The sequence below is a fragment of the Podarcis raffonei genome, chromosome 8 (genome assembly GCF_027172205.1).
Source record: "Podarcis raffonei isolate rPodRaf1 chromosome 8, rPodRaf1.pri, whole genome shotgun sequence".
In the NCBI taxonomy this organism is placed as follows: Eukaryota; Metazoa; Chordata; class Lepidosauria; order Squamata; family Lacertidae; genus Podarcis; species Podarcis raffonei.
Window position 1 is genome coordinate 69,134,201 of NC_070609.1, and position 22,060 is coordinate 69,156,260.

Sequence of the window (22,060 nt, forward strand, 5' to 3'; positions counted from 1 at the left end):
AATGTGCATTTCGGAAGAAAATTCCATGGAATCATACAGGTTTTTGAAGACAATCAAACAACTGCTGAAATAAAGCAGACTGATCTGAGCAGGAGGAAAATGTGATTTGTTCATCCAAAAGCTCCTCTTGCAGCCTGAGCAGGCTCTGTCCCAACCTTCTCATGAGCATCAATGTAGGGAGGTGTAGAGATGTGGCTGGTGAGCCATGTCCCTGCCTTTGCAGGTTGCTATTCATGGAAATGGTCACATGAACAGGGCTTTAGGCCACCAAGTCGCCACTTACAACTTGCACTTCTGCTGCAGACCCACCCAGGTCACTGCAAATGTAGCATAATGCATATAGGACCATCCCTACATCAAATCCCAGAATTGTTTTTCAGCCACCACAACTTCTGTCTTTGCCTCCCTTCCCACAAAAGCACTCGGGTTTGAAGAAACCATCTTTAGTGGAGGGAGCCTGCTTCTCACTGCCCCTTAAGCCAACGGCAGCTTTGATCTCTTGCATTCTGCTTAACTCAACTTCTATAAATACACCAAACATTTGAAGCCTATTTCACCTCCCATCAAAGAATCCCAAGAACAAAAATAAAATTCCCAGCCCACTTATCAAAACCCTTAACATCCTATTTGGTGGGAGGATGTGCCTTAAATCTGCATTATTATTATTATTATTAGTAGTAGTAGTAGTAGTAGTAGTAGTAGTAATAGCCTACCTTTCTTCCAAGGGGCTCAAGACATTGTATATGGTGTGCCCCTCCCCCATTTTAATCTCACAACAACCCTGTGAGATAGGGCTAGACTGAAAGACAGCGACTGGCCCAAGTCCACCCAGTGAGCTTCATGACTGAGTGGAGCACTGAATCCATGTCTTACAGGTCCTAGTCCAGCACTCTAACCTCTGCACCAGACTGACTTTAAATGTGTACTAAATGTATGGTGCGTAGACAGCCCTAACCCTAGCACTGGTATTTTTTCCAGAGTCAGAATGAAATCATTTGGCGCAGGTTGATATTACCTCTGATTGTTATTACTATTTTCTTGATAAACGTAACACTGTTCTATTTCCTCACCAGCAGAGCTAATATCACGTAGCGGTTAAAGGACTGAACTTTGAACCAGGAAGTCTATGGTGCAAACAGGTGATTTCAGCCTTAAACTCGCTATCTCTCAAGCTTCAGGTCTTTTGTGTGCACAATGGAGGCTAGCCATGCATGCCTACCTTATGGGATCCTTGTAAGGATCACCAAGATCTCACACATGTGATGCACTTTGAACGGTGCAAAGTACGAAATCAATGCTATCGTTCTTTTCACATTTCTAAATAAGCTGGTCCTCCCATTTGCAAGGCAAGTTCAGACATCGTTCCCCACTCCCTTTTTTAAAAGAAGCATTGGGTTGTAAACAATGCTAGTCATACACAGAGGAGACCCATTGAAGTTAATGGGCATGGCTAAGTTAACTCCATTAATTCCAGGGGGTCTGCTTTGAGAAGGACTTAGTTGGATACAGCCTATTCTATTTATTCAGTTTCATTAAATATACATTTTAAATCACAAGCAACTCAGGTGTAAAACCTATGGCAGGGCTTGCGACCCTCCAGATATTTGCAGGACTCCAACTCCCATCAGCCCCAGCCAGCATGATCAATGACCAGGGATGATGGGAATTGTAGACCTGCAAATATCTGGAGAGAGAGACAGGTTCTCTAACCCTGACTTGGGGTATAAAAATGTTCGGTTAAAAAAAAAATTAAAAGTTTATTGGCATGTAAAGTAAGTTTGAGAAAACAATCATTGATGACATGGAAGAAGCTTCTCCAATCAGAAAGATACATCCTAAAACAAGTGGGGAGGGGGACCTGTGGTACTCCAAAAGCTGCTGAAATATGATTCTCATCAGCTTCATCAAGCATGACCACAGATGATGGGAATTGTAGTTCGACAACATCTGGAGGACCAAAGATTCCACCCACCAATGGTTTAATTTCTCTTGATGATAAGATTTTAAGTCTCCAGAGTGCTGCCACCTTGAACTACATCCTCTGTGGTGGCTGGGAAGCAGCAGAGAATCTATTTCAGGACACTGGTCCCCATGGAGGGTGGGCATGGAAGAGAACCCTTCCCTAGAATGGAGGAAGCCATGCATCCGCAAAGGAAGTGGTGTCTGCAATTCAGGGCTGCTGTGGTTTGTTCCACTCCTTCCTCCTTGTTCTTAGCTCTTACAGCTTTCCAAGTCCATCAGGATCCAGTCTGATGGGACCATGAATGATATAAAGAAGGTGGTCAGGCCAGCAATTGTCTCCACCAGCCCTATAGGATCCTTAGGGGTCTTAGAAGTGACACCTCTGGCAGGAAGTCAGACTGGGAAGCCTTAGCACATACACCATCCTCAGCAACTGCAGAGACATGAGGCTGCCAAAGGATGCAACCTTCCTCCTCTCTTCTGCTTTGAAGTTAGAACAAGATGGCAGCTGACCACCTTCTTAAACTTGGTTCACAAATACCTGTGCATCTCAGTGTATTTTCTGAGATGGGCATCGTGAAAAGACTGTTGACTCTTCAGAGTCCTGGCCTCCCAAGCCAGACACATACGCTTATGAAGGACTATAGCTCAGTGGCAGAACATCAGCCTTGCATGCACAAGATCCCAGGTTCGATCCCTGGCATCTCCAGGTAAGGCTAAAAATGTCCTGGTCTGAAACCCTGGAGATCAGCTGCCAATCAGAGAAGACAATACTGAGCTAGATGGACCAGTGGTCTGACTCAGTATAAAGGCAGCTTCCTAAATTTCTGTGTTCTTCCTATGACAAGTCATTTCCTCTCCCCTTTTTGCTATCCAGTCCTTACAACTGGGAGAAGATGGGAGTTTGCTTATATCAGGAGCTCTTCCACTATCTGAGTTAGACATGATGCTCACACCTGCTGGGGAAACTCTGCCTATTTTTTTGTGCTTAAACACAACAACAACAACATCATATTCCTTGACCAAAATGACTGATGGGTGGAAGGTGCAATGGAATAACCTCACAATCTCAAGAGCAATTCTACTCAGACATAAGAGCTCTGCTAGATCAAGCCAGGTGTCCATCTAGTCCAGTATCCTGTTCTCCTAGCAGCCAACCAGATTCCCCAACTGGTACATGGTTGGCCACTATGAGAACAGGCCACTGGTATTCAGAGGCACGCTGTTTCCAACAGTGGTGGAACATATCCACTGTGTCTAGCCCTAGAAGGGCTGGTGAATCCCAGCCTGTTCATTTAACTTACGGAACTTTGATGTATACATCTTATCAAGAACAGGAGGAACGGAAAATATATATTTAGGGGTGGCAAGTCAAATAACCTTTTCTCTCTAGACTTTCGTAAGCTCAGTCGCTCCCTGAATTGACACTGATTGCTTATGAGAGCATTGATGGCAATGGAACACCCTCTACCTGCTCAGGTGGTGCCTGGAGAGAGATGGGTGGCTAGAAAGCATTCACAGTATGTCGTCACACCTTCGCTCAGTAACTCGGGGGGGGGGGGGGGGAGAGAGAGTTTTGCCTTGCAAAGTGGGTCCATATCATCACCCTGTGCTGTACACAAGAATGAAGAAATTAGTGTTTTGCCTAAGTACACCGACTGCATTATTAACCAGGGTGAGATTTTAACCTGATACATCCCCCAATGCAGTTCGCGCCCTTGGAGCAATCTTTTATGAAAGCAAAAGTGAATGGGGCAATGAATGTAAATTTTGCCTTTCCCCAGCGGCCAAGCTTCTCGACACACAGAGATACACCTCTCCTTCCTCTAGCAAGAGGCTATACTAGAGCTTGAGCACATATTCCAACCAGGCAAAAACTGGGGAGGTGGGGGCACAGTGCAGGATTTGGCTGCAGAGAGTTTTTAGGGCCATACAAGAGAGGCCAAGAGAGAGAGACTTGGCCCCCAGAGCCTGAGCTCCCCACCCCCTGTTATAAATGCGTCTCTTTTAGATTATTAAGATAAAGGAACCCCTGACCTTTAGGTCCAGTCGTGGCCGACTCTGGGGTTGCAGCGCTCATCTTGCTTTATTAGTCAAGGGGGCCGGCGTACAGCTTCCAGGTCATGTGGCCAGCATGACTAAGCCGCTTCTGGCGAACCAGAGCAGCGCACGGAAATGCCGTTTACCTTCCCGCCAGAGCGGTACCTATTTATCTACTTGCACTTTGATGTGCTTTCGAACTGCTAGGTTGGCAGGAGCAGGGACCAAGCAACGGGAGCTCACCCCGTTGTGGAGATTTGAACCTCCGACCTTCTGATTGGCAAGTCCTAGGCTCTGTGGTTTAACCCACAGCGCCATCCGTGTCCCTGTTTTTATTAGAGTTTGCAAAAAAAAAAAAAGCAAAACTAACTCTTAAAAGGTCAGAAAGCTGATTTGCACTATAAATCCCCTTTTCCACGTTATCTTCTGCATTCACCATCATCGCAGCAAATATAAATAGACACGCACCTAAACCAAGAATTTAAGAGCGGAACAAACACACTTGTTGCCCGAAGTACCTTCAAGTCACCACCTTCTAGCAGCGCTTGCATATACAGAAAGGTGGTCCTCAAGTCTGTATTGAGCTGTGTAAAACTCAGAGCACTTTTTCATTTGCATATTGCCCTGCATCAGTATCATGGCGCAAACAAGCAGTGTGTGCGAAAAACAAACTTATAAAGCTGACAGGGGACAGATTGTGATTCCCAGCACAGATAATGTTATTCCATGTTACTAATGCAAAAGAAATAACTTTTTAGGCGTGTGAAAAATACATGCAGCTGGTGAGTGATATACTGTATTAACCTTTAGCTCACAATTTTTTAAATGTAGAGGTCTAAGCCTGGGGAACAAAGAAAAGGGGAAATTCTTATAGACATTGAGGCACGGCTCCATTTGGAAGACTGCGTGCAGTTCTGGACAATCTGGAAAAGGCTGCTCTAGAACTGGAGGATCTAAGAACGTTGAACGAAGAAGGATATTGACAAGCTGGAATGTGTGCAGAGGAGGGCAGCCAAGAGGATAAAGGGTCTGGAAACCAAGCCTTATGAAGAATGGTTGAGGGAGCTGGGTATGTTTAGCCTGGAGAAGAGAATAATAATAATAATAATAATAATTTATTATTTATACCCCGCCCATCTGGCTGGGCCTCCCCAGCCACTCTGGGCGGCTTCCATAAAAACCAAAAATACAGTAAAATATCACACGTTAAAAACTTCCCTGAACAGGGCTGCCTTAAGATGTCTTCTGAATGTCAGGTAGTTGTTTATCTCTTTGACATCTGCTGGAAGGGCATTCCACAGGGCGGGCGCCACTACCGAGAAGGCCCTCTGCCTGGTTCCCTGTAGCTTTGCTTCTCGCAATGAGGGAACCGCCAGAAGGCCCTCGGCGCTAGACCTCAGCGTCCGGGCAGAATGATGGGGGTGGAGACGCTCCTTCAGGTATACTGGACCGAGGCCGTTTTGGGCTTTAAAGGTCAGCACCAACACTTTGAATTGTGCTCGGAAACGTACTGGGAGCCAATGTAGGTCTTTCAAGACCGGTGTTATATGGTCTCGGCGGCCGCCCCCAGTCACCAGTCTAGCTGCCGCATTCTGGATTAGTTGTAGTTTCCGGGTCACCTTCAAAGGTAGCCCCACGTAGAGCGCATTGCAGTAATCCAAGCGGGAGATAACCAGAGCATGCACCACTCTGGCGAGACAGTCCGCAGGCAGATAGGGTCTCAGCCTACATACCAGATGGAGCTGGTAAACAGCTGCCCTGGACACAGATTTGACCTGTGCCTCCATGGACAGCTGTGAGTCCAAAATGACTCCCAGGCTGCGCACCTGGTCCTTCAGGGGCACAGTTACCCCATTCAGGACCAGGGAATCCTCCACACCTGCCCGCCTCCTGTCCCCCAAAAACAGTACTTCTGTCTTGTCAGGATTCAACCTCAATCTGTTAGCCGCCATCCATCCTCCAACCGCCTCCAGACACTCACACAGGACCTTCACCGCCCTCACTGGTTCTGATTTAAAAGAGAGGTAGAGCTGGGTATCATCCGCATACTGATGAACACCCAGCCCAAACCTCCTGATGATCTCTCCCAGCGGCTGCATGTAAATGTTGAAAAGCATGGGGGAGAGGACAGAACCCTGAGGCACCCCACAAGTGAGAGCCCAGGGGTCTGAACACTCATCCCCCACCACCACTTTCTGAACACGGCCCAGGAGGAAGGAGCGGAACCACTGTATGACAGTGCCCCCAGCTCCCAGCCCCTCAAGACGGTCCAGAAGGATGTTATGGTCGATGGTATCAAACGCCGCTGAGAGATCCAGCAGAACTAGGAAACAGCTCTCACCTTTGTCTCTAGCCCGCCGGAGATCATCAACCAGTGCGACCAAGAGAAGACTGAGAGGTTATATGAGAGCCATCTTCAAATACCTGAAGGGCTGTCACATGGAAGATGGAGCAAGCTTGTTTTCTCCTGCACACGGGCAGAGACATTTTGTGCTCAGTGGTGACGTGAGAACAAATCTTAAGTAACAATTGCATTTTAAACTTGGGTCCCAACTCTACAATTCTATTTTTCCTCCCCCCCCCCAAAAAAAGGTGGAGAAATCAGCAGCCAAAATGATCAAACAGCTGGAATACTGTGGGGGGTGGAATGATGTTAGGCTTAGGGGAAAAAGATGACTATGAGTATGAAAAGGAAACATCATGACTTTAAAGTCATTGCTATGGAAGACAAACTTCTCTCTCTCTCTCTCTCTCTCTCTCTCTCTCTCTCTCTCTCTCTTTCTTTCTTTCTTTCTTTCTCTCTCTCTCTCTCTCTCTCTCTCTCTCTCTCTCTCCCTCTCCCTCTCCACACAGCTTCTCTCCAGACTGATGTTTTATTGGGATTTATTCTGAAACATGTTCACAGTAAAGTGATTTATTCCTCTTTGGTTTATTATTTGATACTTTCCCAATGCTGTCATATAATAGCTGTGCAGAGGAGCTGCAGCACAACAAAAATGGAACAGCAGCAAAAGCGAAAACAAAAAACCCCATACACACCCCTGAACACTGGAGGTATGTAAAGTGACAGAATTTCAGCAGAAAATGACAGGATAGACACCGATTGGAAACGAATCAGGGCATAGCCAGGATTTGGGGGGGGGCTTTTGTTAGGGTGGGCAAAACCTCAGTTTGCAACGTATTTTTATTGAATTTGATTGATTGGGGGGCAGCTGTCCCTCCCTGCCCCCCCCCCCCGGCTACGCCCATGTGTCCACTCCAAAACTTTTGGTGGCACTAACAGTACTGAAATCATAATCACGTGCAACTGCCCTGATAGCATCCTGAGCGCAAACTGTCATGAACGTGCAACAAAAAGGATGTTTGGAGAAGCACATGGTGAGAAAGTATGGCATTGGGGTCCAGAAACCTAGGACTGCGTGCAACCTTAGATGACGTGAGAGGGAGGAATCAGGAGCATTTTAGTGCAGAAAGGCAGGGCTATCGGCAGTGAGGGAACTTCTAAGCTGCCTTCTAGAGTCAGAGACAGTATGCAAGGCCATGTGTCGTTTTTGAGCTCTAGTGGCGGTCCTTCAGGATGGGGGAGTGGGGAGAAGGAATTTGCTGAGAGAAGAAGGATGGACTCACTAAATGGGCTTCCGTTTTACCCAGGCAGGCAGGCGATCCTCACTTATGGGGAGTCCCAGGTCAGAGGCTGAGCAATTCTCAGAGCTATCGCTCCTCCTACAGATCTGGCCAGCGTAGACACCATCCCACAACTGCCTTATTACACACACACATACAGCATCTCAACTTAGTCTCCCTAGCTCTTCAGAATCTCGAGATCCTAGCCAGAAGCAGGAAGGGTGGAGGGTTTTTTATTGGGGAGGGGTACCCGAGAAGAGAGATGAGTAGCCCGTGGACCGTCTCTTTTCTTCAGCTTGCTAGACAGAACTCTAGCTGGCTGTTTGAAGGAAGGAACCGAGTTGAGAGAGTACGGTATATACTATACTGTTCTCAGTTTAAAGGGAATAACTAGGAAGGGGGGTGTATGTATTCGCAGCCTTGTAGAGGCCTAGATCCAGTGCCCCCCCTACCCTTGCAGAAAGAGAAATTTGTTTATATATTTTGGACACATCTGAACTATACAAGAAGGCTTTTTTTTCCTCCCAAAGGGGGAATAGAAGCAAAGTGTTCTTGCTTGAACTGCATCTGTGAAAGCGGAATTCCTAATTTGTGTAGAGGGGGTGCCTTTAATGTTTCCTTTAAAAAGCAAGCTCGCGTTTTAAAAGTTCTCCAAACCTGTTGAAATCAGCCATCTGATGAGGGCAGAGCGTTTCCTCTGCATTTTAATTTAATTTTTTTTATTTATTTTTTGCAAGAAAATGACGTAGCTCCCCGATCCAGGTGGGAGATTGCACCCCTTTTAGTCGCCCGCACACGCCCCCCCCCCCCCGCCCGCAGCACCAGGCCAAGCCAGCGAAAGAGGGCATTGCCTCAAAAAACTAACGCCAAAAAAAAAGGTTTGCCCCCCCCCTTTGCGTTTCAAAGACAGTTTAAGGCTGCGACCCTAACCTCGCCTGCCCGGGAGCAAGCCCCGATGAATCCAATTGGACTTGCTTCCGAGCAGACGCGGTTCAGATTGCGCTGCAAAGGACCTGGTGCTAAGAAACGGCGAGAGGGGGAAGAGCAAGGTCGGAGAGCTTTTCGCGTCCATCGGGCGGGCCACTCCGAGGATAATCTCCGCAGCCTTTCCTTCCCGGGACTGGAGAATCTGAAACGGCGCAGCCTCGGCCCAGCCGCTCCACGTTCGGTTCCTGGGGAAGCCGGTCTCAATTGTTCCCTTCCTCGCTCCTTAACTTCTCCCTTTCTTCTCCTCTTACTTTCTTTTTCACACACAGCCTCAAACGGCTTGCCTCAAGGTTTTATTCCATAATCTGGCTCTCGACGGTTAAGGAAGTCACCCGGGCTGCAATCCTATATATATATGCGTGTGTATATACACACACACACTTCTTTCTTTTTGGCTAAGAGTTAAAGCCAGGATCATGGCTGCCGGCCTGGCCGTGCTTCCTCAGAATCAAACCCTATTTAATCCGATGGGGCTTGCTCCTGGGTAAAGTGGGCTTATGAGTGCAGCCGGGCTCTATGGGCTTTACTTGCAAGTAGACACGCAGAGCCTAGCACCGCTATCTAAGACTTTATTTATTTTTTTTATTTATTTCCCTGTCTCTTCCAGTGTAAAGGCATCTCCCAACCATCACCATGTTTTCTCCTGCCACGCACGCAGCCCAAACCTTTTGCTGTAAATGGGAATCAACTACAGGAGAGGTTTTTGTTATTTGTGTATTTATTTGTGTATTTATTTATTTATTTATTAAAGCGGGACAGAATCCAGGGAAGTGATCGTGGTACAAAAATCAGGTATCACCTCCCCGCCTCAGCCTCTGCTCCATCTTGGTGCTCATTGAGCCTGCCTTTAGATAATATTTTTTTAATTAAAAAAACACAACACTTTATAATTGCATTTGTTCTGGAGTTCTTTAATCCAGAGATGCAGCCCTACTCGGGAGGAAGAAGCCACAAGTTGCTTTCTCAGCTCAGCGCGCGTGTAGGACGACAGTTCTGTACGTGTCGACTGGGTTCTGAGTTCAGTGGGGCTAAACGAGAATAGGATTGCAGGGCCCAGGGTGAATTTATTCAGCTGTGTGGGGGTGTCATTTAACTTGCACACACACACACACACGCACGCACGCACACAGGGCATCCCAGTTCATGCCAAGGGACTGCTGTCTGGAGAAATTAAAATTTCATCCTCACATAGGTGCCGCGGTGAAGGGCTCCATTCAAGAAACGAAACCCACACGCATTCACACATCACATTCCTCGTAGCGAAAACATGTCGTGGAACCGGGAGTCTCCAGAGAGGCCCCTTTCCATCTGCTGAAAATATTGCCCACCGAAAACCAAATCCTACTACAGCGCATTCAGCCAAACGTTGATTCGCCTTTACCTCCTCGGCTGCATCAGTCACAAGGAAGCGAGGATGATTTTCAATTTTTATTTTGTCTAAGATACCCGATCAGCATTTCAAAACACAAACAAAACTTGACAGGCATTTCAGGGCAGGGAGGAGGAAAGCGAACGCATTAGGCCCGTGTTGGAGAGGAATGGTTATTTGAGGGCGTTTGATCCGGAGATAAATGCGAAAGCAACGATCGCTTGCAAATCAGGACCGAACGTTTTCCGTGCAGAAAGCCCCAGGGATCTGGAAACCCGGACTACTGTATTTAGAAGGGGGGGGGGGAGAACCTTAAAAGTATCCTCAGCTTCAAAGGGCTTGCCCCCCTTCTTCCACGCGCTGTAAACTGTTGAGTCTGGGGTTGGTATCAAAACAGCTGAATTTAATCAGGACTTTCATAACAGACACTTCCAGGTTGGATCAAGTGGTAAACGGCGGGGGCAGAAAGAAATTCTCCTTGCGCGGCTCAAAAAAAAAAAAAAAGTTTTTGAAAACCATTTACATTTTTTAAAAATTCCTCTCCCCCTCCCCATGTACATCCAGAACCCCAAAACACAAAGAGTGGAACTGCCCTCCTGGGGGGGGGTGAACTAAACTCTCCAGCACACATTTGCAGCGCAAGGTTGGGCAAGTCTACTCAGAAGCAAGTCGCTTTTTATTTCAGTGAGGCTTATTCCCGAGTAAGTGGGCACAGAAGTGCAGCCTTTAAGACTGAAATTATCCAAAGGAAGCATTCAACCACACCTGAGGTCTCGTCCATTTCAGCTCATAAGGGGAAAATGACAGCGACATTTCCACTCCGACCTGATGAAATGGACAAATTTTAATTTTAAAAGACACACACACAGAGAGAGATATAATTTACATATATCACCTGGGGCATTCTGGATGTGATTGTTTTTAATGCAGCAGAGGCAGATGTATATGGAAGGGAGCCGATATTTCTGTTTATTGAAAAATTATAGTATTTATTACAAAGAAGTTGCTGTACCAAAGTCCAGCCGTTCCCCAAGTTTGATACAGCGGTAAAAAGACACGAGGCGGAACGAGGTCCTGCTTGGAGATCATTTTTTCTTCCCTTCCTCGATTCTACCCAGTAGTGGAAAAGCGGGCTGGGGGGGGGGGGAGCGGTCCGGGGAGAGAGAGCTGTGAAAACAGAAATTTGTTCCTGTTAAAATTGCGGGGCCTGTCAAGGAGGACAAGCGGCGGCCTGCGCGCCCTGCGCGCTTGTTCCTTTTGCGCCTTGAAAAATTATCCAACTATTGATTACGTTAAAGCAGCAGGAGGAAGACTGCTGCCTTTTTTCTCTTCTCTTTTTTTTTTTTTTAACTCTCGCCCTTCCGAAAAAGTAGAGACTAAATCAAGGGAGTTTGAAAGTTGGTGTTGGACAGATCCTGCCTGGAGCGGAGGGGACCGCTCCATTAAAACCGCAGGAAACGTGCTTCTGTCCATTAGGGCTGCGATCTCACTTATTGGAATTGCATTAAGTGTGAGACATTCGGCGTTGCAAATCTCTATCTCCACTTGTTTCCTTCGGGGTGATCTGGAGAGGAGCATGCAGGGGACTGGAAGGAGGAAGGATTCAGAACGGGGGGCGCCTTGACCTTGAACTGAGTCTGGAGGGGGTGTCCGGAATCGGGGACTTGAATCGTAAAGGCAGGAGAGAGTCGCGCGTTCTTAACTTGTCTCGGGGACGGCGGTGGAAATCCGCTGGAGTTTTGTAACGATCGGCAACACAACTAACACGCACACACAAAGACTTAAAGGCAGGAGTTTCAGATCCTCGCTCTCTCGAGAGAATCAAAACTTAGGTGAGCTTTCGAAATCTCCTGGCGCAAACTGTTCATGGTTGAAAATCCATTAGAACTTTCACTACCGAGTAAACGTATTTCGGAGTAGAGAGACAGACTCCCTTCCCCTTTTTTAAAAGTATTTAAACGTATTCAGGATTAAAGCGCCAGCTCCCAACTTCCCCTGGATAGCTTTCCGTCACCTTATATTTGCAAATATATTTACAGGTATTTTTACAGCTTTACGGCATTCCTCCCCCCCCCACCTCCAGCCACCCGCGTGCGCGCTTCCACCTCAACCAGCCACAATCTCGCGTCCGGTTTCAGCATGGAACTCAACGAGGGGCGGGGGAACAAAACAAAACAGACCGTTTCCAAATGATAATTAAGATTAAAACAAAACAAAAAATCAAGACAGACAACAGCGATTGTAAAAACACAAAATAGACCCTCCCGCTTTCCAGACAAAACAATGAAAAAATATCTGCCAGAATGAAATGCACGCGGTGTTAAACTTCGGAGTTTAAAAGAGCAGCAACAACGCAGAAACAACTTATATTATTTTTGCTACAAAAATCCTGAAAGTGGGAGATGGGGCGGGGGGAAGATGTATCGTCATTTGACAGCTAAAGTATCTTAGATCGCGCAGCAAACAACCTGCCCCCCCCTTTCTCGTCCGCCCACCCTCTTTTCTCATTGCCATCTTTTAATATTTCATTGGTAACCGATGACAAGCGTTGGAGAAGGATGAGGGTTCTCTCTCCTCCTCCACTCCCCCCCTCCCCGCCCCCGGCAACGAGGGATCGAGAAATTGAGGGGGGGGGAGAGAGGAAGGAGACACGAATATATTTGCAAACTTTTCACATCCCCCTCCCTTTTCCAAGCGTGCGCGCGAGAATCGGGGACAGAAACTGCTCCTGCAACAGGGCGCATGCAGGAACCCCACCATCGCTCACTTTCAAAACACGACAACCGCCAGAGCTCCAGGAACTTGTCCATTTCACCTCGTGTCAGTTTCACTGCGTATATCTAGATAGATACACATACACACACATATCTATAACGCCAAGCTGCATTTGGGGTTCCAGTTTCTCTGCCTCTTTCCATCCAAATCTCTCTCTCTCTCTTCGCCTGGTTGGTTTTATAAATATATATATTTCTCTCTTTCTTTCTTCCCCCCTTGCCTCCTTTTTCTCTCCCTCCCCTTCTCTCTTTTCCACGGTCTTCTCTCTCTCTCTCTCTCTCTCTCTCTCTCTCTCTCTCTCTCTCTCTCCCCATCTACTCGGGAAACCTCGCTTTGCCTTCCCAGCCGCGAATCTCTAGCGCCCACTATATTTCAAAAGCTGGGAACTAAAAAAAAAAAAAGATTTCACAAGAACTTGGAAACGACTCGGCGAAGAGGAGAGAGGAGGAGGGAAAGGGAGAGAAAAAAAGTTGCAGGCTTCAACTTTGTAGCTAACTTTCGCTTCGCTCTCGTTAGCTCTCCCTGGGTCCCCCCTACTTTTCATTTTTTTAAAAAACGATCCCCCTCCTTCCTCCTCCTTGCCATCCTTGATCGCCTCGAGATCCTCAGACGGGTGAACCCCACCAATCGCGGGGTGCGGAGCACAACTCTCGGAGCGCAAGGAGAGGCGGGGGGAGCCTTGGCCAGGCTGCCCCGATCGTCGCGCAGAGACCGGCGACGGCGGCTGTGGCGGCGCGGAGCTCGCTCCCGGCTCGCCCAGCTGCGCTCATCCGGCCGCGGCGAGGCCAGGACGGCCGAGGAGGAGGCGATCGGCTCGTCTTCGTCGTTGTCGTCCCCCCACCCCAGGGCCGACCAGCCAGACACCCATGGCTCCCCCCCCACCTCTGCTCAGCGCGCGCCCCCCTCTCTCTCTCCCTCTCTCTCTCACCCCCCTCGCCAGATCTCGCCGGGGATCTCCCCCTCGCGGGAGAAAGGGGACCTACTTTTGGGCAGTTTCCTCGCTCGCGCCTTGGATCTCATCTTGACGGCGGAGCGGATCCCTCCTTGAACCCGCAACAGCTCTGCCGCGCTATCTTCATCTCCCAAGCATTGTCAGTTTGGACACCTTCGCACATGCGCACAGAGCATTCAATCTGACACCCTCTCCGGGGCCAAAAAAACTTTCCAATGTATTCATCACCATCAGGGTTGGGGTTGGTGTGTGTATGTTTGTGTGGCTTTTTTTTTTAACCTCCCCCCTTCTCTTCCGTGGTCCTATCCTCTTCTTCAGATCACTTATCTCTGCCCCCACCTCCTCGGAGCGCAGCACCATCCCAGCCTTTCCTCCTCCTCCCCCCCCCCGCCACTTCCCCTGATCTGCCCCTTTAAGAAAAAGCGACCTTTCTCTCTCTCCCTAACCCTTTACATGCTGCCCTTCCCCAGTGGACAATATTTAAAGATGGAAGGTAACATCCAGGAAGAGGTGACTTTGCCCTTTTTTTTTATTCGGACGATGGTTTCTATGCTATGCTTGGGTGGGACGGGGAGGGTTGGGGGGGTGTATGTGGCTGGGGTTTTTTGGGGGGGGGGCGTAACTGGTCCATTGCATGCTGTACTTTACAAGTCTAATTATTCTTTTCCTAGCAACCGGTCCGTTGCAGCTGGTCAATTGCACGCTGCCCTTTTGCAGATCTGTTATTATTTTCTGGTCACTAGTTAGCCGTCTCTTTCAACCAGCCAACTGCACGCTGCACTTTACAGATCTAATGATTTTGCTATTATTTGGCTATTAGCTGCTATTCTCATCAATGGGACAGTCGCGATGGGCTCTTTCCCCCCACGCCTGATATATTATATATATGATATATCATGATGTATTATGATTATACACACACACACACACACACACACACACACACACCGCTTTCTTCTCGCAGGATCCGCTGCATGCTTACTCGCGAGTAAACGCCCCACCTTCTTCCACAGGGGCTTACTCTTCTCCCCCCCCCCTCACCAGCCACCCATTCCGGGCAATTGTGAATATCTGGATGTCTGATCTCCCCCACCCTTCCCTAAGGCCAGGTTTACTCGGAAGTTTCTTTTATTGATTACAGTGGGATTTACCTCCAGGTAGGCAGGTTGAGGAAGATCGCAGCCGCGGCTGAGGTTGACTGCAGAAGCTGTGGCCGTTTCCCTACTCGGCGGGGGCTTATAGAATTACCAGGGTGCACAGACGATGTTTAGGTGCACAGACTTCTTCTACCTTTTACCATGTCTTTCTCCCAGTTTTGTGCCGTTACCGAAAAACGTGCATCCCCTTCCACTCCAGTGCATTTAAGCCAATCTGGCGGGCAACATGAAAACTCCCCCTGCACACGCAAACGACTTTCGTTTTCCTAACGATCGGCGCATTCTTTCCCACCCTGTCCCCAATCCATTTACAATAAAATTTGGGTGGGTTGGGGGCTTTCGGTTCTCTCTCCTCCCAGCCCCCCCCCCTCCATCAGCCGGTTTAAACGATTCTGTCTCCATCGTGGTGCTTGTTTAAAACACGCTAAAACCTGATCGTGGGTCCTCGAGATGTGTGTGTGTAGGGAAGCATCTGGGCTGCGACCCGCTGCTGGAGCCTGGGCTTACTCTGAAGTAAGCTTCCGCCAAGCTGAATGGGTCTTGGCTCCCCAGCGGGCTAGCACTGCAAAGCAGCCTTCAGGGGCGAAGCACTTCAGACCAGAACTTCGCAATACGACTTCCCACGAGCTCAGGAACCTTGTCAGCTCCCCAGGAAACGTTCCCAATGAATCGCTGTGGCCTTACTCGGAAGTAAGGAGTAAGGGGCTCCTTTAACGCCTAGTTAAATGAAGTTAAGCTGGCCGATCCCTCGGGCAGCTTGACTCGGAAGACAATTCATATTTGTTTGTTTTTTACCCAATGGGCCGCATTCCTATGCAAGGTTACTTGGGAGTTAGGCTTAATGAACTCAAATGTGGCAAGCTGCTAATTCACAAGTAAGTATGCGCAGGATGGAAGAGCTCAGCCACTCAGGCAGCCTGGGCACCGGCTCCTTCTCTCTCTGATCTCTGACTTACCTATTTTGCCACAGCGATGAATGTGTCCTGCTCAAAAACAAAAAAACATGGGGTTCTGATCTAAGCAAGTTCACCTGCTCTACGGCGCTTCCTGTTCATACATATATATGTAATTACACGCTATTCTCTATTCTTACTCCTCCTTTCTTCCAGCTAATTTTTATTATAACAGCCTTTCCACTTGAATGTTGGACTCTGCTTTTTACAGGTCCGGGGGTGTTGCTTTAGCAGGGATCAAGGCGGTAAGTATCATTTTCAGGTCCTTTAATTAATATATATATTATCATCATTATCTATTTCAAATGCTTGGTTGTCCTTTATAGAAACGACCCTATTCTCCTGGGCAATGGATGGAAATGGAGGAAGCTGGATCTTTGCATTCCTGAATTTTTCAGGAATCCCCGGAAATGGGAAAGTGGGTGGAGGACACTAGCCCCCCTCCCCGGAGTAAATAGCCTGGCTGGATCAGTATTAATTAATTACTCCCTTTGGGAATTCAAGGGCCCAGGAGAGATGGTGACTGGAAAGGATACATTGCGTGGTGTGTGGGGGGTGTTTATAAAATATAAAGGGAAAGGGAATGTCAAGAAGCCTTCAAGAAAATAAACCAGATTTTTTTTAATGCGGGTGGGGGGGGGAGAAGAAACAGGACAAGAGGCGTTCACACCCCACCCCCAGCAAAATAAAAAAGCAGCCTAGCAGCCGACCGGCAGGTGGGAGATATGAGGAGAGAACAAAGTTTGAGGTTGAAAACTGCATACTTTATTACTAGAATGAAGTACAATGAAATAAATTATTATTATTAAGATTATAGAAGATTTTCTCTTTTTTTGTATCTAGATTTATATTAATCCTGTTGTGGTCAGGGCAAAGGAGGTCTGAAAACATTTATTATATTTTCAAGTGGGGGACGGGGACGGAAGAGAGAGGTAACAAACCAAGTCCCCTTCTCCTTTTCTTCATTTTGTGCTTGAGGTTCAGTTACTTCAACGCCTCGCGATTTAACTCAATCAGGTTCTGGGATTCCGCCGCCCGTCCGCACACCCCGTTCTGTTTCCACAAACTTGTAATAAAGCTGGTAATTTTAAAAGCCATTCAAATAATAAAACAAAGCCTGCCGAATTATTATTTATTTTTAAAAAGCGTTGCTTATTTATCAAGTAATTCATAAAATGGAATTGGTTTTAAATGTAGGCTCTCAAAGCACGGGTTGGGGTGGGGGTGGGAGAGTTATTTGTCCAGAATTATTTATAAATGCGTTTGAATCTGAATTCCGCTGATAAGGATTGTAAGAGTACGTTGGGATTTTTTTAAAATAATAGGATTGGAAGGGAACTTCCGAGTCAATGTTTTCAAAGTGGGGAAACCAATAGCTGCCTCTTCCCAGCTAAAACCAGATTGCCTTTTTTTCTCTCCAAAGGCGAAAACATCCTTGCGTTGCACCTGTGCGTGTAAACGAACACGTGTTCTTAATTCGCACTCTTTTTCCGCGTGTTTTTTGCATATATATATATATATATATATATATATATATTCTGCATGAGTGTGCTTACTCCTGAGTAAACCTACTAAACGCAGTCTACGCTGTTTCTTCAGTTAATTGCTGCCCTACATTGATTTGAGGGCCTCCTAACCCCAAGCAGGTTAACTTAAAAGTCAGTCTCGCCGTAGCCAATGGGATTTACTTCCGTGTAAAAGCAAGCATGGATACATCGGGCCCCTGAATGAGAATAACTTCCTTCTCGGTTTTTTTGTTTTTTGTGGCGGTTGTTTCTCCACAACATAACATAGAACAGCAGACAGGTTCTCTGCCCCGCGGAATTCGCAATCCACTCCAAGATCAATACCGGGTGCGGAACTCGAGGGGTGAAAATCCAGCTAGGTGGTCTTTTTTTTTTTTTTTAACAAGGGAGGAAATGCTTTAGGAAAGTCCCCAAGATGATTTTAGAAATATTCAGTTGTATCCAACCCAACTGGAATTAAATATTTCAAGGCGGGGGGCGTCGCTCGTGGGGGTTGACAGCAAGGCTGAAACGCTGTGGGACTTACTTCCGCGTAAACAACTATAGGCTGTGCCAAGTGTGTCTCTTAAAGCAGGCCCTAAACGATTTTTCCCATTGAACACCAGCAGATCCAAAAAGTCTAGTGAGCAGGAGGAGAGGCGGGGGCGCGATCCATGTAGACAGTTACTCTCTAACCCCCCCCCCCCATTTGCCAGGGAGAGTACGTCCTGCTGGATCCGGTGTGATGTCCTACTGTTTAGGATCGCAGTTGGTGTCCCTTAAAAGTTGGAACCTGATCCTGTAGATGTTGCTGCACTCTGAAGGAGATTCCCCACCCCACCCCGCGCCACCAGTAAGATTTAAAAGCAACAACACCCCCGTAAATTTTTTTTCTAGATTCCACCCTACAGTTTACGAACCGAACTTTTCAGGGCTAAAAAGTGTGAGGAATGATTGGCACATGATGTGAGAGTTTTACCCTTGTGGCGAGTTTGGGCTGAGGGCTGCTGGGGACTGGCCTGGAGTGACCCCCCCCCCGCAAGGAGCTGCCTAAGCGGGTGGGGAAGCGGAATTGAACTTGGGTGTCAAAGCTGCAGCGCTCTAGCCACTAGGCCTTATTGCCCCCTTTAAAGGTCAAGTGACTATTTGCAGAAAAACCACATCGCGCTCCTTGTGTCCCTGACCCCCGCTTGTTTCCAGTTTGCAAAAATCTCTCTCTTTCCACTACCTCCCCTTAATATTTATAGGGCAGGTTGATCTCAGCTGTGTGGGTCTGGCAAAGTGAAAGAGAATTGCCCCGGTGAGGGTTGGGGGGGGGAGGAGAGGTCAGCGACGTCTCTGGCAGCTTCCAAGAGATGACGAGGGCAGAAATGGTGCGATTTGGCTCTTTGGGGCCATCTCAAAATCCGCCCTTTTAATTCCTTTCAAGAGAGTATCAAAAGTGAAGTCAATTGCGCAACGCGCAAAGCAAACCACCCTGTCGCTTTAAGTTTCACCTTTCCCGGAGTTCGCTCACAAAGCGACATTTATAGCCCAGAGACCAGTGGCTAAGGTGGGTCCTGAATCAAAGGGCCTGCGCTTCGGATCCGCATTGGCCATCTAAACTCACTAGGGAGACAATCCGGCGGTGACTAGCTTGCAATGATGCACTTGCGTGGCAGGTCTCCAATGGAACTTGCTTCCGAATAAACCAAGTTGGGACTATTCCTACTGCTTTTTCTTAGAGGGCTGTGGCAAGAATAGCAACAGGATAATGGGAAGTATAGTTCTTTTGAACACGGATGACTCTTATTATGTACTATCATTTATTGATAATGATTAACACCAACTTAATAAATGGAACTTAATAAATTTAGGAGGTTCGCTTCGGGGTAAACATAAACCGAATTTCCTCTGCTAGGTTCCCCCTTTGATTGGTGCCCTCCCTCCCTCCCTCCACCTTTTTGAAAAGGTTCAGAATGGTGGTCCCGGAAGTGTCGTAAGCGCGGTGCTTACGCGCGCCAAGTCAGAAGTACGGTAAATCCCTTGGAGTGAACTTCAACGAGTTTTGACTACCGCCAGCGTGCGGATAAGGTTGGCAGCCTCAAGCGGCCCGTTCCGATACAGAGGCAGAGGATCGCGCTTGTTAAAGAAACAGGTTTTGAAAATTTCAGGGACAAACGGGAAGCGGGGAGGGTGATGGATGGCCACCCTCCTAGGGCTGGTTTGGTTTTTTTAAAAAAACAAAACCCGAAGTGACACCAAATAATTAGGATTAATTGGGGATTCAGTGGAGAAGAGGGGGGGAGCCTTCGAAGAATAGGTGCCCGTCACTGAAATGAGATGCTCTGAAAGATTTGCTGAGAATCCATTTAAAAGAGGTCACACAGCAAATTTAAAGGCAGGTGTTTGTGTCTACATGGCAGATTGCGATTAATCGAAGTATTTCTTCGGTTATGTGTGAGTTAAATACTCTCTCTCTCGGTATGTATGTGTATACTGTATATATCCCCCTCCCTCTGCCTATCATCTCAACTCCATATTTCCTGCAGATTGCCCCCCTCCCCAATACATTATTTTTATACAATCAATGATCTACTTTATTAGCAGTCAAGAAACGGGCAGGAGATGGTAGAGGAATTAGAAAAGCCCTCATCTGCATGATGAATTAATTTCTCTCCCTCAAAGTCCAGTCACGTCCTTTCCCGATAATCTAGAAATCAACTTTAGAATAGGGCACGGGATTTTGGGTTGGCTTTTTTGTCAGTTCAAAGGGGGGGTACTTATTTAAGGGGGAGGGATGGGGGGCGTTACTAGAAGAAGGGATTTTACAAGAATAGGCTTTCTCCAGAACAGATGAAAAGTTGGTGACTGGCAGGGCATTGGATGAAACGCAGCGTTTTGAAAAACAGCACCTGTGGTCATTAATCAGATTATAATAAACTCGCAGTCCCAAACCAGGTTCGGACGAATGTACCCCCACGTGGATACACAGGCCGACATATTTACTCAGGAGTAAGATTTTAATGAGTCCAATGGAATTTATTCTCAAAGCAGCTCCGTAGTCACCTCGATGATGCCAATAAACACAATCGCAGTTTTTCATATTATTAACTACTACTACTGTTGTTATTATTATTCCACTTTCCTGCAAGATAGCTGCATAGTTCTCCGCCTCCCCATTTAATCTTAACAACAACCCTGCGAGGTACCTTAGGCTGCACAACCGGATTCTTAAACCGAAGTCAATTCGGTGCCAGAAGCATCCGTCACCCCATCTCGGCGCATTGCCATGACGTTTCATCTTTGAATTGTTTCGGTCTAAACTTAATTGCGTTGCGGATCACAGCTGAAGGCCAAGCCACACACATACAGGAGCGATGCTTGCCCGCATGCTTTTGTTTCTTGCACACAACCGCACTTCTCAGAAGTCGCCAATTTAAACTTTAGGTTTTTGTTCTTTGAAACGCGCACACTAAAAAGCAAAGCGAAAGCAATTAATTCCGCGCGCCTGGTTCGGATTACGAATTGCGAACCGAATTAGGAGCAGGATCAGAGCTATCACCGGATTGGGGAGGAACTGCGCCGCTTCTTAATCCCCCCCCTCGCCACCGCCCTGTTTAAATGTAAAATGCACACAAACACATTTATCACTGGGGTGTTCCTAGCTGCCTTTTAATATGGAAAACCAGATAGACCAGTCCAGGTAAAACTAGGGGGAAAACACATACAACGACCCCCCCCCCCGCTTTCGGTCTTCCTTGTTCCAGAAACTTAAGAGGGAGTTTAGATCAACCTGGAGGAGCAAAGGGATTCCTTGTATATGGTCGCTGCTCTCTATTTCCAAGGTGTCTGCAGAAGTCGAGTCTGTGCTTGGTTACTCCAAAGTAATACCCTCACCCCCCCGCCCATGTTCAATAAGGCCTGTTCCCAGGTAACGGTGCCCCTTCCTTCTCCCCCAAATGATTTGTATCCATTTCCGCCGACTTTTGCGCTTGGTAGAATATTATTTTTTTTACTCCTTTGACCACAAGACGAGGCAGAATGTGTGTGACCTAAAGGGAGGTTTTAAAGACACTGCACTTGGATGGACATCTTTGGTTAGAGTGTCCCTTTCAACCCGTTTTGTTCTCCTCTGTCCTTTCAGGTCGAGAATGCCATCGAATTATTAACTAGATTTCGCTATGCATGTATCTGCTTCTCCTTAAGAATCCCTCCATATACAAATATCTAGCCCTGCACACACGCACGCACGCACGCACGCACATATATACTGAGGACTAGAAGCCTTTATTGATTTAGTCTTGAAGACTAGAATGTTACCACCCTCCCGTTTCCTTTAGGTTAGCTTGGATTCTTATGGAAGGCAAGGGAAAGGGGTTGGTCTCACTCCCCTTGAGGGTTATTTACTCTGCCCCATTCTTGTAAATAAATAAAAATAAAGCCAGGGCTGGGGGTGTGGTGGAGATCATAACGTGGATGAAGAGGTTTTCCATGGAGGAAGACAAGTCTACCAGCCCTAGAATGATTCTTCTGCGTTAACGCTGCCCAGACGACCTTCCTCCCTGCCTGCTTTTCCCGATCGATATTTTCCCCACTACCCCCCAAAAAGGGGGCAATTCATAACAATTCGCAGCGAGGCGATGCCTCGTAATATCGCCTCTCACCGTGGAGGGCGTCGAGTTTCACCTTTGACAGCGCGTCGGTTCGGACTCCACCTCTCTCCACAAGAATGCACGTGTGGCTCGATCCATACG

General features: G+C 47.5%; 1 protein-coding gene and 1 long non-coding RNA gene across 7 annotated transcripts in view; one reads left to right on the forward strand and one right to left on the reverse strand.

Annotated features, from left to right (window-relative positions):
* PRDM16 (PR/SET domain 16) overlaps nucleotides 1-13,897 on the reverse strand; it is a 455,772-nt gene extending 441,875 nt beyond the window's left edge. For 5 of the 6 annotated variants that reach the window (XM_053400641.1, XM_053400643.1, XM_053400640.1 and 2 more), the window contains exon 1: nucleotides 13,741-13,897. In XM_053400641.1, the coding sequence (XP_053256616.1) occupies nucleotides 13,741-13,777 (37 nt within the window). In that variant the 5' untranslated portion in view covers nucleotides 13,778-13,897. The remainder of the gene's footprint in view (nucleotides 1-13,740) is intronic. The other variant, XM_053400642.1, reaches the window with a different exon arrangement.
* A 54-nt stretch (nucleotides 13,898-13,951) lies between these two features.
* Nucleotides 13,952-16,956, forward strand: LOC128419670 (uncharacterized). The gene is made up of 2 exons (XR_008331894.1): nucleotides 13,952-14,219; nucleotides 14,851-16,956. It is a non-coding gene; the product is annotated as an uncharacterized LOC128419670 (long non-coding RNA).
* The last annotated feature ends 5,104 nt before the right edge of the window (nucleotides 16,957-22,060 follow it).